The sequence below is a fragment of the Crocuta crocuta genome, unplaced genomic scaffold, assembly GCF_008692635.1.
Source record: "Crocuta crocuta isolate KB4526 unplaced genomic scaffold, BGI_CrCroc_1.0 scaffold154, whole genome shotgun sequence".
Lineage (NCBI taxonomy): Eukaryota > Metazoa > Chordata > Mammalia > Carnivora > Hyaenidae > Crocuta > Crocuta crocuta.
This window is the reverse complement of record NW_027530545.1, coordinates 3,137,871-3,154,161: the sequence shown is the minus strand read 5'-3', so window position 1 is coordinate 3,154,161 and position 16,291 is coordinate 3,137,871. Positions and strand designations below refer to the sequence as shown.

The 16,291-nt window shown below is 34.3% G+C and overlaps 1 protein-coding gene across 8 annotated transcripts in view; it reads right to left on the bottom strand.

The window, feature by feature from the left end:
• Window positions 1-1,256: 1,256 nt before the first annotated feature.
• The window catches only part of PRPF40A (pre-mRNA processing factor 40A), a 52,882-nt gene continuing 37,847 nt past the window's right edge, over window positions 1,257-16,291 (bottom strand). For 4 of the 8 annotated variants that reach the window (XM_077767758.1, XM_077767761.1, XM_077767763.1 and 1 more), the window contains 16 exons: window positions 16,178-16,286; window positions 15,642-15,706; window positions 15,129-15,293; window positions 14,048-14,156; window positions 12,825-12,975; window positions 12,017-12,150; window positions 8,184-8,298; window positions 7,919-8,022; window positions 7,690-7,806; window positions 7,246-7,383; window positions 6,860-6,955; window positions 4,858-4,944; window positions 4,681-4,777; window positions 4,531-4,592; window positions 3,560-3,691; window positions 1,257-2,298 (listed from right to left, as the gene is read on the bottom strand). In XM_077767758.1, the coding sequence (XP_077623884.1) occupies window positions 2,206-2,298; window positions 3,560-3,691; window positions 4,531-4,592; window positions 4,681-4,777; window positions 4,858-4,944; window positions 6,860-6,955; window positions 7,246-7,383; window positions 7,690-7,806; window positions 7,919-8,022; window positions 8,184-8,298; window positions 12,017-12,150; window positions 12,825-12,975; window positions 14,048-14,156; window positions 15,129-15,293; window positions 15,642-15,706; window positions 16,178-16,286 (1,774 nt within the window). In that variant the 3' untranslated portion in view covers window positions 1,257-2,205. The remainder of the gene's footprint in view (window positions 2,299-3,559; window positions 3,692-4,530; window positions 4,593-4,680; window positions 4,778-4,857; window positions 4,945-6,859; window positions 6,956-7,245; window positions 7,384-7,689; window positions 7,807-7,918; window positions 8,023-8,183; window positions 8,299-12,016; window positions 12,151-12,824; window positions 12,976-14,047; window positions 14,157-15,128; window positions 15,294-15,641; window positions 15,707-16,177; window positions 16,287-16,291) is intronic. The other 4 variants (XM_077767759.1, XM_077767760.1, XM_077767762.1 and 1 more) reach the window with 1 other exon arrangement.

Here is a 16,291-nt window from a genome sequence, read left to right as displayed (position 1 = left end):
TTTGGGAAAGTGGAAAGAATTCATCATACTTGACTAAGGTAACTCCTTATACAAATTCAATTTTCCCATATAGGAATTACTGGACTGCAAGAAAAAGAAAACATCAGATAGTTGAGATTCTGACTTTGACTATTCTGATATTAAATATTAGTAAATTTAATCCAATGATTTATTAATATTGATGTATTTTGAATTGCAATTTATTCTGTGGTTTAGTTTTTAGGTCAGATAATTTTCATGGATGAACTGTAGAGAAACTTGAATTTGTATTGTAGGGATTTGAGGTGATAAGATAGTATCTCTAAGAAATACAGAAATCTATTTTGAGGACATGCTAAAACATATCAATAGTTTTTTATTTAAATAGAAAAATTAAAACTTAAAAAAGTCATCATTCATGGAAAACAAAATTTTACAGATTTTAAATTCTATTGTGAAACACCACTAATACTTCTGCCAATATGATATGACTTTAAAGATTTTACCACTGATGTACATGTCAAGGGTTTGACATGATTAGCGGTATTAACTCTTATGAGACGTCTGAAAATTAAACCTAGCCAACTCCCTATTGCCAAAGTTGTTATATGTTTTGGTTCTAAGATAAAATAAGACTCACCCTTGAGCAAGCAACTTGATTACTTCTCGTATTCTAAGGATAGTGATTCTCATTTTCCACAGTCCTGTCAGTTTTCGTAGCAGAAAAATGACTTGGCAGAGGAGAAACAACTTCCCCGTTCCCTTATGAGGCTTTCAACAGTGGATGCTAGATTTAATTGAAACAGTGGGTAGGGATGGGAGCGTAGTCCTGGTCATTTCATTAGAATGGTGAAGGAAAAATAAAATGAAATTTTTGTTCTTCTAAATCCGAACTTGAAATAGGATCGCTCCAAGTGTCCAAAATAAAAAAAATACATAATGCCAAAGACTATGTGCTAAAATTTACTTATTAAAAAAATCTCCTGCACTGAAGGAAAATATTATAAATTACATTACCAACTTTCAAAAGTTAGCATGTAAAGAGGATTCTAGCTTCAAACCATTGCCTTTCTAAAGATTTTCTATAGGAAATTTGTAGATCAAAAACAAATTATAGGGGCTTCAAATGTACTGACTTGTAATATTCTTAAATATTTATTAATAAGGGAAAGTAACCTAGCTATGTGGGTAAGATGAAGGAAAATTTCAAGGATTTAATATCTTGAAATGATCATACAATTTTCTTAGAGTAGTTTAAGTAGAAATAAATACTAGTACACGCTAGAAGAGAAGGTTTAATAATTGATAAAAATGTACAAAAATATTCAAATCAGAAATGCTTTAGAATGTGTACCACGAAGTCAATACTTCTCAGTAAGCAGGGAAGATAAAAGACTTCCTCAATGAAAAAAAGCAAGAGAAAAGATTGGATTAAAAAAAAAAAAGACAACTGTTAAAGAAAATGTTTAAGTCAACATTGATTTTTGTTTCAGACAAGGATATTGCAACTATCGCTTAACGTTTGGTGGCACATTCTTTAGTAGGTCCTTAAGGCAAATATATTTAAACTAATTTACAATTTGATGTTAACTTTTTAAACATCACCTCAAAATAATGCCCTCACGACAGCCTTTTTAAAATGTATTCAGATGTTTCATAAAAAATAATGGTGGCTTTATTATAGTAGTGCTCATAAGCACCACTATAGTTAAGGGTCTACCAGGTTTCCATTATGAACACCTATATCTGAATTCACCAAAGAAGATCATATCAGCTTTAACCAGTTGGGTAGTGCACAAAAAAGCAGTTTTATCAGTTGCTGGTGCTTTTTTTGTACTACTAAATATCAAAAAAATTTTTGTTATAGCTTCAAAATCCAACTTCTATAAAGTAAATCAAATCACCTGCTGACTTAGACTTCAGAACAAAGTACAGACATCTGCAGTTATCAGTAAATTGCCACCTTTAATCCATCCTGCAGTGCCCTATGAAAGGGTCTCAAAGACAGTTATGACCGTATGAAAATAATGATTCTTGATACAGAATCAAAAGTTATTTTCAATTTCCTTTGCTTTTATAAAGTCCACAATAACAATACTTAAATGCACTTTTTTTTTTTCCTGTGATTTAATTAAAACCCAGTGTTATTTCAATTGAACTTTTAAAATAGAGTCCCTGGTCTGAATTAGACTTTAAATCATACTGTAAACATATATTTGGTATAATTTATTGATCATCATCCAGTTGCTCCAGAAGGGTCCTTCTGCGCTTTTCCAATTCCCCTTCACTCAGCTCACTGCCAGAAGTATCCCAATTACCCTGAAAAGACATTGGATACAATATTTAACGCCAGTATTCAAAACATTAAGTAGTAGTATTAAATGTTCGAAAAGGGAAATACAAAATTTATATGGATTCTTCTCCACAGCAACAAACCCATCACACGGCTGTTACATTAGGGGAGACAGAAGAAACTTTTATACTGGTTACTTTTCTTTCCTGTTATACCACTGAATATGAAATCTCTTGTTTCCATTTAATGAAAGCTGGGGGTGGGGGGTCTCATTACCTAAAGCACTATATTCCTTGCTAATTTTGCAGACTTTAGGTCACCTTATAAGTGTTTTATATTAGAGAAAAGTGTTATGCTTTAAGGATACTATCCTCCTATAAACATTAATATTTATGAACAAGACAATCCTATGTTAGAAAACAACTCAAACAATAAAAATATTTGTGAAAAACCTTTAGAAAGTGGATAGTTTACCTATTATCCTTCCCTTCAGAGATTTCATTTAACTTCTTAAAAAGAAAAACCACTGAGATGCTAGTAAGTAGCTTAATCTTCATTCTTCACCAAGGATGTGCATCACTCACCAGGGCAGCTTTTATTTGTTTATTTTTGAGAGTGAGTGAGCATACAAGGTGGATTCAAAGGCATTAATCCTGTTAACTCCACAGTATTTGTGGAAGGAATGGCAAGGGTAGTAAGAAGGCTTGTTGTTGTGCTGTCATATGTGTATACAAACACATAAATGCACACACACACACATATATATATATAGGAAACTAAAAAGCTATTTATGTAATTTGATATTAAAATGTTAACTTAGCCTTGTAGTTTTCTCCTATCCCTTTGCCCTCACCTCTTCCCTCAGAATGATTACTTCTGAAAGTTACTGGAATGCTACCTTTTGAAACTGAATTTAATAGTATCAACTGTGCACATCTGGTGGGAGAACTCCGGAACTGAGTCTCTTATATTCCTTAAAAAATCAGATAGAAAAATGTACAGTAGTACTTCTTAGAACTTACAAGGTAGATCATATCCTTTTTTAGTGGGTTAAAACAATAATCATGGAAGACTTATTTTCTGAGGAATATGGAATATAAAATATAGGACACTCACATCAGGTCATTCATAACCATATATGCTAGCAAATTATTTTATGTGAAAGGTAACTGAATTTCATCATTTTCTTCAGTGGTAGCCAAAAGTCTATTTACTGTCATAATTTTAATCATGGAATCCATTTTTGTATTGTGAAAACACAAGTAGGAAATAATTCTGAATACTTACAGAATCCTTTCCAGTCTTTTTCTTAGGTGATTTGTGTTTTGATTCTGATCTTTGTCTCGTTCTGTCTTTTTCACTTTCTCGGTCTTTTTCCTTTTTATCCTTTTCTCGCTCAGCATCTGATTCTGGAGAGTCCTGTGTAAATAAAAAGTAATGTTAACATTTTGATGAAGACATCATTCATTTTTTAATATCTCCATATAAGTAATATTTAAGAACATCCATATATTATAGGTGTGTTCTTAGTGTGAAATTTGGAAGGTCTGTCCTTTGGGAAGGTGACATTCTAATAAAATAACATCACAAAAGAGCTTTACTAAATTAGAGAAGAAGGCACACAAGACTGGATTTTACTTATTACGTAAAATGCAGACAAACATTACATTTTCTATCAACCCAATAAAATGTTCAGATATGTACAAGATGCTGTGATTAGACTGACTGTAATACAATAAAATTCCCTCCTCAAAACCTCAACTGACTAGGATTTAAAGTATACTGTCACCACCTCAGTAAGTGGTCCTTAATTAGTTCCGTACAAATTTAAGTGAACAGCATGAAGAAAAACACCTCTCTCAACAGGTACTTATATTTTGAAAAAGGTCCTTACATGTATCTTGATGCATATGTAAAATTAAGGATGAGGAGCAGAGGAAGCGGTCGAACATTTAGACTTGTGATTCTCACCATAGCTGCAACACATACACCCACACACCTGGGTCTTTCTCTAAGGTTATTTTAAAAAGCCAGAGTGGGAATCTTAACACTGGTGGGTGTGTGTGTATGGTTTTAAAGATCGCTAGAAGATTTTACAGAAAAATTAAGGTCAAGACAAACTATCAAATTTCTGAGTCAGGGGTCTACCTGAACTGTGTGGGACTGCACAGGACTAGACAGAAAAGATTTCCATCGCCACTTAACAAGTTAAGGGCGAAATGTCTAGGTATGGTATAAAAATTTAAAAACTTGCTTACAGATTTATGTCTCCTCTTCTTGCTTTTCTTCTTATGTTTTTTTGACTTCTTATAACTTCTCTCTAAGCAACATGAAAAGAAAAAGAAATGTCAGAATTTGAGGATATCCAGGTGCCAATGACTGTGATCAAGTTAAAAGATAACACTTACCAGACTCAGCACTAGAAGAATGTTCTGAAGCAGACCGAGACTCTGATCGCTGTCTTTTTTTCTTTGAATGGCTGTCATCATCATCTGAATCTGACCCCTACATAATACACATAATTTCATTCATATTGTTGCTAATGAAAATTTTAATACTTAGAGTGCCTTAATAAACTTTCTTACCGATCTAGAACGGGAACGTTTCCTGTGATGTTTTTTGGATTTTTTAGAATGTTTCTTGTTCTTTGAATGATGATGTTGACATTCATGCTATAGGCATAGAAAGAAAAGGATTTCAAAAGTTTACATTTAGACAGCAGATCATAAAGAATATTGAAATATTAAACAAGTTATTAGAGTAAAAATCTCATTTGTTTTGCACATTTACGATGTAATTCCTTGAAACTGCAAAGAATCAGCAATGTTCTGTTCTTTCCCAACCATCCTTCCTGTACCACTCGTTTCGCCATCTAAACACAGCAAAGTATTACATACACTCCAGACAAGTATAATCTGCAGAGCAGTTCTGCTTTCAACAACAATGAAATAAAACTGCGTTCACACATGGTTTTATGATGAATCTGGCTTTGTTCAGCAAGCTAGGCTTGGCACCATGAAAAAGAACTACCTCAGAGCCATCCCTGAACTAACACGAATGAGGTTAGTCTCAGAATAAAGCAAAATCTATTCCTTTTTCTCTGCACCCAAGAAGCATTCACTTCTTAGTCAAACTTAAGAGCTCCAAAGGCAATCTAACTCGAATACTGCACAAAATCAGAAAAGGAAATCTGTCTTTGTGGATTTTAACTCCTTAATGCTGCAGTAAAAGCTCCTTGCCTCCAAACTTATCTATGGCTTTGAAAATAATTATGCTTCAATTTACAAGTAAGCCGAAATAAAAGATTTGGCTCAAAAGGGAAGCTCCTTTTACTTTATGTTACTGAATGAGAATTCTGTCTCCTTTTCTAACTCAAAGGCTCAGACTACTGGGGTGCCAAAACTTATTCCAATGTGATCAGCTCCTCCCTCTGCTACCATCTTCGGTTCCATTTATGACCTCAGCACTTTACTCTCAGCACAGGTCATCAGAGAATCCTGTTGATGATTAGGACAATGTTAAGACACTAGCTAGAGCAGAGCTACTCACAACTAACTCTATTGTAGTGCTGGAGAATCTTGTTTCAATGACCCCGATTCCAGCAATTCTGACATTCTGAATTTCTCACAAGCTCTCAGGTATGCAGATGCTGCTGCTCTGAAACATACTTCAAATAGAGGGGATCTAGAGGCCTCCAGGACTAGATTGAAAAGTCAGGTGGGAAATAATAAAGGTGCATGTGCATAACGGAGCAAACTGTTGTCAACAATGAAATGCATCAAGAACAAGAAATCTAAAGAAAACACTGAATAACTAAGTGACCTGCAGTGCCCAATGACCATACCATTCAACACTCTAATGTTAAATAAATTCTAGCTTTTTAGCATGTTCTAAAGGATCACTTTATGTAACTGCCAGGATAGGGTTCTTAAAAGCACTGACCCTAGAGTCAAACTGCCTGGACTAGAGCCTTTCCCTGCATATGACTTTACTTCTCTTTACCTTTGTTTGTTCATCTATACCTTCACAAGGTTGATATGAGGATTAAGTTCATATATGTAGTATTTGTAAAAGTTAGAACAATGTCTGGCCCCACAGAGGCACCAAATATTATTTAGCATTACTGGTCAATTTAGCATATTTATTATATACATATACACGTACCTACCTGAAATCATCAAAATACCCTTATTCAGCTAATGGAGTAACTTACTACTTATTCCATAATTTTCCACACCTCCCTCAACAGTCAACCCATCTAACATAGTGTAATGTTTGAAAAGTGTGCTTAAAAAGTTGTTCAAGTTTTCTTTAGGTTTACCAGTCATTCTAAGAGGCTGCTAAATTACTGCCACACAGTCAAAATGTGAAACAAATATAAACTCTAAGAACAAATCTTTATATTCTCATGCAAGCTCAGCTCCCTTGACTTAAAGGCATTTGTATGGAAAAATCAATTCCTTAACCATCTTAGGTAATGACATTTATATAGAGGTAGTATAATTCAAAAAACATACTTTAATCTTCTCGTTAATATTTTTATCTATTTTTTAATAGTTGATACAATTATGAGAACACTAAAATTACCTCAAGCACATGCATAAAATCTTTAAATATTCGTTTTCTTTCAGACTCTAGAGTTATGTCCTCAAATGCAGGCTCTTTTACAAATCTCTCCCGGATCTGAAAAATTCAAATATGAAATAAATACATAAGTATCAAGAAAACTATCCCAATATGATTAAAAAGAATCACAACAGCAAGTGGTTAACTGTGACAGTCTCGTCCCCTCAAGATCTATCATATTTCTTTTCTTCTGAAGTGCAAACCATTTTTAATAAGTATTCCTAAGTGCAGGGTCAGAGCTGACTTCACACTCTGAAAACATTCTCAATATATTTAATTTATATTCTACAAATAACTTCAACTGTAAAGTAAATGAATCATTAGAAAGATTTCATAATTATACATACATCTTCCCAGACAGCATCCAACTCTATTGGAGGAGTAGCTTGTTTCAACATACTCTTAAATGCAGATTCTTTTCGTTTCATCTTTCGAGCCTCCTCTTTTTCTCGTTCACGTTCACGGGCTTCTGCTTTTTCTAGTAACTTTTAGAAAATCATATTTAATCAGTTACAATAGTATAGCTGAAATAATTCATATTAATTTGAGCATTCTCCCATCATATATGTTATAAGCCAATTTATAATACCAATTATTTTGAACAAAGGAAACTTCATTATTTTTTTCTTTTACTTTACTCTCTGTAAGACTCAGTAAAATCCTAGTCATATTCCCTTATTCAGTAGCTTACAACTTAAGTACTTCTTGCTGACTATATTAAAAACTGTACTAAAGTAGTTGTTTAAGAAACCTAAAGCTAGTTGTTTTTCATAGTAAAGATGATAACTCACACTATTGAAGGCCAACTTAATATTTCCAGCATCTAATGTGGTTGATCTTTTAGTTGAACTGATTATGGCCACAAAGTCTTCAAAAGTAGTATTTACTTCAACTACAAATCCTTTATCCTAAGAAAGAGAAATCTTGTTAACACTAATAATATATTTAAGTCAAAGGAACACAACATGAATTTTTAAAATATACTACATATTGACAATAAATACTAAGTGTACTGTTTACCTTTAGAATGTCTTTTATGATCTTCTTCTCATCATGATAACGTGCTTTAAGATCCTCAACATAAAACTTGAAAAGGTCAAGTGCAGTTGATCCTAATGAAAAAACTAAAGAAGTCAAAAGCTAGCTCTAACCAAAGAGCTGCAATTACTTTTTTGTTTATAAAACAAAAATAAAGCACCCCTCCATTCCCCAACACAACTCCCTGCTTCTGTGTCCCATTCCAACTACTATCATAACCATAAGTAGGGAAAGAAAACAATCTCACCCGGCTGACCAAGCATATTAGTGAATCTGATGTCGGAACTAATTGTGGGATACAATTCCATCCAAGATGACATAGAATGCAGTTGTCCATGCTCATGCAGTTCATCTAAAAATATCTGGGAGAGAAACCCAACAACAACAAAAACCCATTATACTGAAAAATCATCTTCAAGGTATTAGAAAGATTACTGATTACTGTAACATGCAAACACTTTAAAAACAGCAATATTTGAAACTCTTGAACCAATGTATCCCAAGTATGTTTAAGAACAAAGAATACATGCTCTCTGATGAAAGTAAAATCTGCTTTTAGCAAAAAGCTCTTTTGCACTTCTAAGAAAAGGATCTTTGAAAAGCTACATTATTTTCCCAAGGTTTAATTTATTGTCCCATAAGATGGGCATTTCAGTTTCTTCCATATTAATTTTATATCTCAAAGCTAAATCTTTAGATGCTTATTCCAATTCACTATCTTTTTTTTTTCAGGGCAACATAGAAACTTTTGTACTCAGTATATTTACACATTTCCTGATTCCCCAAATCCACAGGGAGTTTAATTCTAGAAACAAATGTCTCTAAAGAACTATGGCCACCGCTGCCCAAAATAAAATAAAAAAACAACCATGGCCCAAAATTCTGCTCCTGAAATGACTACACCTACACTGTTCAATATAATATGGTAGACCCAGGTCAAATGTAGCTTCTAAGTACTTGAAATATGGCTACTCTGAATGGAGATATGCCATCAGTATATAACTGACAATGATTTTGAAGATTACCAAAAAATAATCAATTTTTAAAAATACTAATTCCAAGCTAAATATTTTGGATATATTAAAGAATACTGAAATTTTTTTTTTTTTTTTTTTTAATTTTTTTATTTATTTCTAGGAGAGAGGGAGAGACAGCGTGAGCAGGGGAAGGTCAGAGAGAGAGGGAGATACAGATTCTGAAACAGGCTCCAGGCTCTGAGCTGGCAGTCAGCACAGAGCCCGACGCGGGGCTTGAACCCACAAACCGCGAGATCATGACCTAAGCGAAAGTCAGACGCTTAACCGACTAAGCCACCCAGGCGCCCCAAAAGACTACTGAAATTTAAAAATAATACTAAAACCATATATGAGGCATACAAATTCTTTTTANGAGAGAGGGGGAGAGAGAGAGGGGGAGAGAGAGAAGGGGAGAGAGAGAGAGAGAGAGAATCCAAAGCAGACTCCAGGCTCTGAGCTCTTAGCACAGAGCCCGAAGCGGGGCCCAAACCCACAAACCATGAGATCATGACCTGAGCCGAAGTCAGACACTTAATCAACTGAGCCACCCAGGCACCCCGAGGCATACAAATTTTTACTGGCCATCAATGAAATGCCCTGAAGAAAACCAGAAACCTATCAACTCCGCTTTTCTTCAAACAAGAATGGATGCAAAACCAATGTAACATGTTGAAACCAGTTACAGAAACAGTAATCAGAAATCATAGCCATATTTTAGGACTAAAAGACCCACCTGGACTTTACATTAGGATTTCCCTTTTATATTCTCCAGTCCCAGTACTGACATAGTAATTTCTAATTTCTATGACCCAGATTTATTTTTACTGTATTATTATTTTATCATACATGTATCCTTTTTTAAAAGGCTGCCATAGAATATTAAAAGACCTAAGGGCACTTGGGCGGCTCAGTCGGTTAAGCAACCGACTTCGGCTCAGATTATCTCGCGGTTGGTGGGTTTGAGCCCCATGTCAGGCTCTGTGCTGGCAGACCTCAGTGCTCTCTCTGACCCTCCCCTGATCACGCCATCTCTCTCTCTCAGAATAAAAAAAAAAAAAAAAATTAAAAAAATTAAAAGACTTAAAAATGTGTTTTTCCCTTCTTCCTAGGCACAAGGCTGCTTATTTAAAATGTAGATTTTCCAGTCTTCTTTAACTAGTTGCAGCCATGTGACCAAAATTCTCAGCAGTTGAATATCAAGAAGAGCAGAACTTGTACATCACTGCTTTAAAAAAAATGAAACACAGACAAACAAACCAAAAACCAACTGCCCTTTCAACTTCTTCCAAGCTGAAATGTGATAAACCGGACAATACAGTCCTAATCATGCAAATATGGCTACTGGGCTAGAGCAATTCTCAAAGCATGGGCTATCACGTGGAAACCTGTTAAAAATGTAAATTCTCAGAACCCACCAAAATCTACCGACTCATATTCTAGGGATGAGGCTCAACAAATTTGTGGTTTAAGAATCCTATAGGAAACCACTACAATAAAGGAACTCACTTAAGAGTAATAAATGTTAAGTTTTTAAGGAATGAGGACTAAAATAATGCCACTGGCTATGGCATTTAAAATGGCTGATGACCTCTGACATGACAGCAAAAAGTTTATTTAAAAGCCCTCTAGGTAGGGTGCCTGGCTGTTTCAGTTAGTAGAGCAAGCAATTCTTAATCTTAGAGTTTTGGGCTGGAGCCCCACAATGAGCAGAGTTTACTTAAAAAAAATTTTTTTTTAATGACTGGGGCGTCTGGGTGACTTTGGCTCAGGTCATGATCTCGTGGTTCATGGGTTTGAGACATGCAGCTCAGAGGCTGGAGCCTGCTTTGGATTCTGTCTCCCCCTCTCTCTCTGCCCCTCCCCTGCTCATGCTCTGTCTCTCAAAAATAAACATTAAAAAAATTGTTTTAAATTTAAGTGATTATCAATTTAAAAGGTATAGCAGTAAGCAATCAATGCTAACTGCTGTTAAGACAATCATTGAGGGGCACCTGGATGGCTCAGTTGGTTAAGCATCTGACTTTAGCTCAGGTCATGATCTTGAGGTTCATGAGTTCAAGCCCTGCATCAGGCTCTGTGCTGAAGGCTCAGAGCCTTGAGCCTGCTTCAGATTCTGAGTCTCCCTCTCTCTCTCTGCCCCTCCCCTGCACGCGCTGTGTCTCTTTCTCAAAAATAAACATAAACAAAAATTTTAAAGGTAATTATTGAAATAGACAGTCTGGTGAAATATGAAATGCAGAAACTCATTACTCCATCTTATTCCTATTAACAAGAGAATGAAAGTGGTACTTGTTAGGGTTAGGGTTAGGGTTAGGGGTTAGGGGTTAGGGTTAGGGTTAGGGTTAGGGTTAGGGTTAGGGTTGGAGATGAAAATGAGCAACTAGTCTATATAAAGGAAATACAATTTCAGCTTCTATGTATACACTTATGGCCCATCCTCAAACTATATACTCCACAGTATTCCCTACTGTTTTCTAGACACTAAAAATCAACTAATACTAACGAGTCATCATAGCTATTTTGTTTTCAATTTTCTCTCATGCTACTCTTCTTTCCCAAGTGAAATCTTAAAAAAAAAATTATTTTTAAATGTTTACTTATTTTTTGAGAGAGTGAGCGAGCACAAACAGGGAAGGGGCAGAGAGGGAGAAACAGAATATGAAGCAGGCTCCAAGCTGTTAGCACAGAGCCCGATGTGGACCTCGAACATATGAACTGGGAGATCATGATCTGAGCTGAAGTCGGACGCCCAACGAGTTGAGCCACTAAGGCACCCTCCCCTCACAAAGTAAAATTTTAATCAGCTTATCAATGCTCACCTTAAACATCAAATATACTATAGCCTTTTATGTTCCCATGGCCTAAAATGGCTGCTTTCCTTGGGTGGATTCAAAACTAATTACAGTACATGAGTTAAATGTGTATGGATCTACCACGAAACCTACGTTAAAAGCCCAGGTTAATCATCTGGGATCAGGGGGTCTCAAATTTGTTTCTATCATTGTTCAACCTTACTAACCATATTATGAAGTTAAGATAGAAAAGAGAAATTTTTTTTAATTACCTGAAAAGATTCTCTATTTTTACGCTGTCGTCTCCTTTCTCTTAGCAAACTCTTCTGCTTTTCTTCTTCTTCTTCTTTTTCTAAAGCTCGGATGTGTTCTTCAAAGCAAATTAATGCATCTTCTTTATCCATGTCTAGAGTTTTTTCAGTTAAAAAAAGTTAAAATGTCCAATATCAGTAAGATACACAATTTACATTACCTTCTTACAAATCCCAAATTCATCTTTCCAAAACATTTGTACTTAAAAACTCAAATGTGACTTGTAATCATCAAAATAAAATTTCTAAACACTCTCATTAAAAGATACCTTAAATTTGAGGGTGAAATGTTTTCAAATGACAGAGTTTTAGGCCCTACCCCAAACCCACTGGTATGGTATTCTAGGGATAATCCAGGAAAGTGTAATTTAAAAAGCAACTAGATAGTCAGAAGAAGACAGAACCTGGGGGAGCTTAATATAGGATGTGTGAACACATTTTTTGCTGTTTGCAAATCTCTAAAGCCAATACCTCAAGGAGACAGTGTGAATAAAATTGGGATAATTAATCTGGTTCTTACCAGTCACATAAAAAAGGTAAAAAATAATTTCAGGTTTGATCTATGACAAATATATTGCAAGAATTATCCGATAAAGCTAATATTTTCTTCCTAAATAATGAAACTCAACTAGACTCTATTTGGAAACCAACACTGTATCAGGAATGGACAAACAACTGTATAAAATTCACTTAGTGTTCTCATAATAAAAGTGAGAATTCACTATTGGGACTTTTAAAGAACTTTCTCCCATTTAGTCATTATTCTTACTCTGTAATTCCTCATCTTCTGCAAAAGTTGGATTATCCATCAGATACTGCTGTGCTTCAGACCAGGTAGTAGAGTATGTTACATTAGCCATGTTGTCAAGTATGTTTTTTAAGGCTTCCCAATTTCTCTTTCGTAACTGCTTTGCTTGCTCCTAAGTCAAAAATATGAATACATATTTTGAGGTTCAAACAAAGTATGGCATCTGAACTACAATCAATGACGGTTTATTTATTACAGTCTGATTTCCAAATTTCATGTTACCCATTTATTTTACATATCAAACTACCTTTCCAGTGCTCTTGTCAAAATGCTTAGCCTGATAATTGCTTACCTTCCATTTGTTTTTTTGCCTCTTTTCTAAGAAGCTGACGTCTGGAAACTGTTATCTCCCCAACAACTCTATAAATCTCTCTACCTATAACTATGCATTATAAACAAAGTCTAAAACTAAAGTCTGTAGACAAAACACACAACAGGTAAATGTTATGGTCTTCACCTTCAGTTATGTTCAAGTTTTTGTTCATAATTACATTCTTATAAATTTCTTAAGACTGAGTAATATACAATAATGCATAATAAAACAGACACGAAATGCTTTAAAACGCTATCCTAGAAGCACATTTTAGTGGTAACAATTCTATATTACTTATATATATATTATATATAGATACGTATTTTTTAATATTCCTATAAAAGAAATGTACATAAATAGATCATAAAATTTGAGTGTTTTAAAAACTTTAAAAAAGGTATCTTTCAAAGTGGGCATAAGACAGCCACTCTGTAACAATTCAAGCAATAGTTGGATAAATATGTACCTACTATGTTCACATTAGTAACTGCTACTAATGGAGCTATTTGTTTTTATTTTTTTTGAAGTTTCTTTATTTTTGAGAGAGCAGAGCATGTGGATGAGTGGCATGGGGGCAGAGAGCTCTAATTGAGCCGATCTGTCAGCAGAGAGCCTGACTCAGGGCTTACTCCTATGAACTGTGAGATCATGACCTGAACCAAAATCAAGAGTTGGATGGGCAACCAACTGAGCATCCGAGTCCTAGGAGCTATCCATTTTTAAACCTAACTTCCAATAAGTTAGGTTTATTGTATCTGCGATACTACATAAATTGAATAAACCAAAAAATTGACAGGTTATAAGGTAACTCCTAATCAGAATGAAGAAATACTTTGTATCATCTAGAAATACTAAGAGCAAGGAGTAATACCTTTTCTTTCTTTGAAAGAAAGAATAAAACATCTTCATAGATTTCAAGACGATCACGTTCTGATATTGCATTCCAGACTTCCATCTCTCCAAACATTTGCTCTGCTTTTCTAGAGAGAGAGAAAAAAAAAAAAATAGATGTTACTCTATACTGCTCAATAAAAATTGAGGCCAATTTTATAGTAAGTGTAAAACCATCCAATGAGCATTCCTTTCCACTCTAAGTTCATGAGTATTATTATACTCAGGAAAGCTTTTGAATAATTAAGAAAAAGAACAAAACAGGGGTCCACTCCTCCCTAGAAATCAAGTGGATAATTCTAATTGAGCCATGTCTTGTACTGAAGACAATATTAGGGCAGGTACATGGGTAGCTTAGGGTAGCTACATGGACACTAATTGTCTATGGAACTAAATTATAGATGTCAAAGAGTTGCCAGAAGTTTAGTTAATACATGAAACAGAGGACTATTTAAAGAAATGAAGAATCCTTCACTAATGATTTTCTTGAAAACAGAGGAAAATAAGGAAGCACACATATGGATAATGAACTAACAACTTATGGCAAAAATGTTAAATCTCAATTTTTATAACTAGAAAGAAGTGAGGCTTTAATTACTATATTCAGTCTACCTCCCTTTTCAGTCCCTAATTAATAACTCAGTATATAAGTTAAATTCCACATTTCATTACTGATTGGCCTTGTATCTTTTTTTAAAAATTTTTTTAAATGTTTATTTAATCTTGAGAGAAAGAGACAGACAAAGCAAGAGTGGGGGAGGGGGAGAGAGAGAGGGAAACACAGAATCCAAAGCAGGCTCTAGGTAGGCTCTGAGCTGTCAGCACAGTCTGATGCGGGGCTCGAACCCACAAACTGTGAGATCATGACCTGAGTCAAAGTTGGCCACTTAACCAACTGAGCCACCCAGGTGCCCCTGATTTATCTTGTATCTTATGAAACTGCCACATTGACAATAATTTATTTAATGAGCATCTACGTGAGACTAGTTATGGTACTTGGCAAAACGTCTGACATAAAAACAGTGCAGTAAACATATATTATGCATTACTAAAAATCTTACTTGTATCTAGTTGTGGAGGTCATTTTCTCATGATTTTCAAGAAAACGCTGAAAGGATTCCTTAGCCTCTTTGTATTTTGATCTTGCTTCTTCTTTTTCTTCTTTCTCTGTCTGGACTTTGTAAGCGTTAAAGGCCTGCTTTTTTTCACTTAACTTTGCTAAAGCACTAAACAGAAAAATACCATATAAAAGTAAATGAAGGCAGGATGATCAAATGTCGATGTTTTGGGGAAAAAAGTAATTTCATTCACAAATTAAGAAAATTTCAGTAAGATATTACTGATTAAGAAATGATTATAGAAAATAATTTCTACTTAAAAAAAATTGTAATTTCATCCATGGCAGGTGCTCAAATTATATGACAAGTTTTTTTGATTTTTTGGTTTATATCTGACATAAAACTGTTCTTGATATCCAAAATAACTTAGAAGACTGTGAAAGTGAAAAATTACACTATCTCACACAATTCTGAATTTGCTAGTTGGAAAAGTAAATAAAAAACTTCAAGTGTTACCTGTATCGTGGATCATTAATGATCATTTTCATAGCTTGTTCCCATGAAGCATTAGATGGTACTCGCTGAAAACCATTTAATGACAAAATTAAAACTTGCACATATATTGTAAGTCATACAACAGGAATTAAAACATAATACTCATGCAAACATCAAGCACTTCCCCTTCCAGAAGTCTAAAAGAGGTCTAATAATTTCTTATTGAACCAGCAAACTTTGGTATTATACATAGACTAAAAAGAAAACTTAAAATTGATATTTTAAGCATGAATACTTTTTAAGACTGATTAAAAGGTAATCAATTTTTTGAATAAAAAATATATTAAATATGGAGATGCTGTGTATTACACTGTACATGATAGTTTTTGGGTGAAGATCAGTTTCACAAAAGTATTTTTCAAAAAAAGATCAATTTAGTTCATTCTAAGTTACAACAGTTTATGAAATTAGTGTTTTCAATAAAGGCATCAAGGTACTGACTGCATTCAAGAGTAACTTCTTTTATTGGATTGTGTCATATAAAAATGTTTTAATACCTTTTCTTTTAATAATTCCTTAAACGCTTGCTTTGCTTCCTCCTTTGTATTCCAAGTATAGGTTTTTTTTGCTGGTTGGCTTTCCTCCTCTTCTTTTTTTGGAGTAAAACTAAA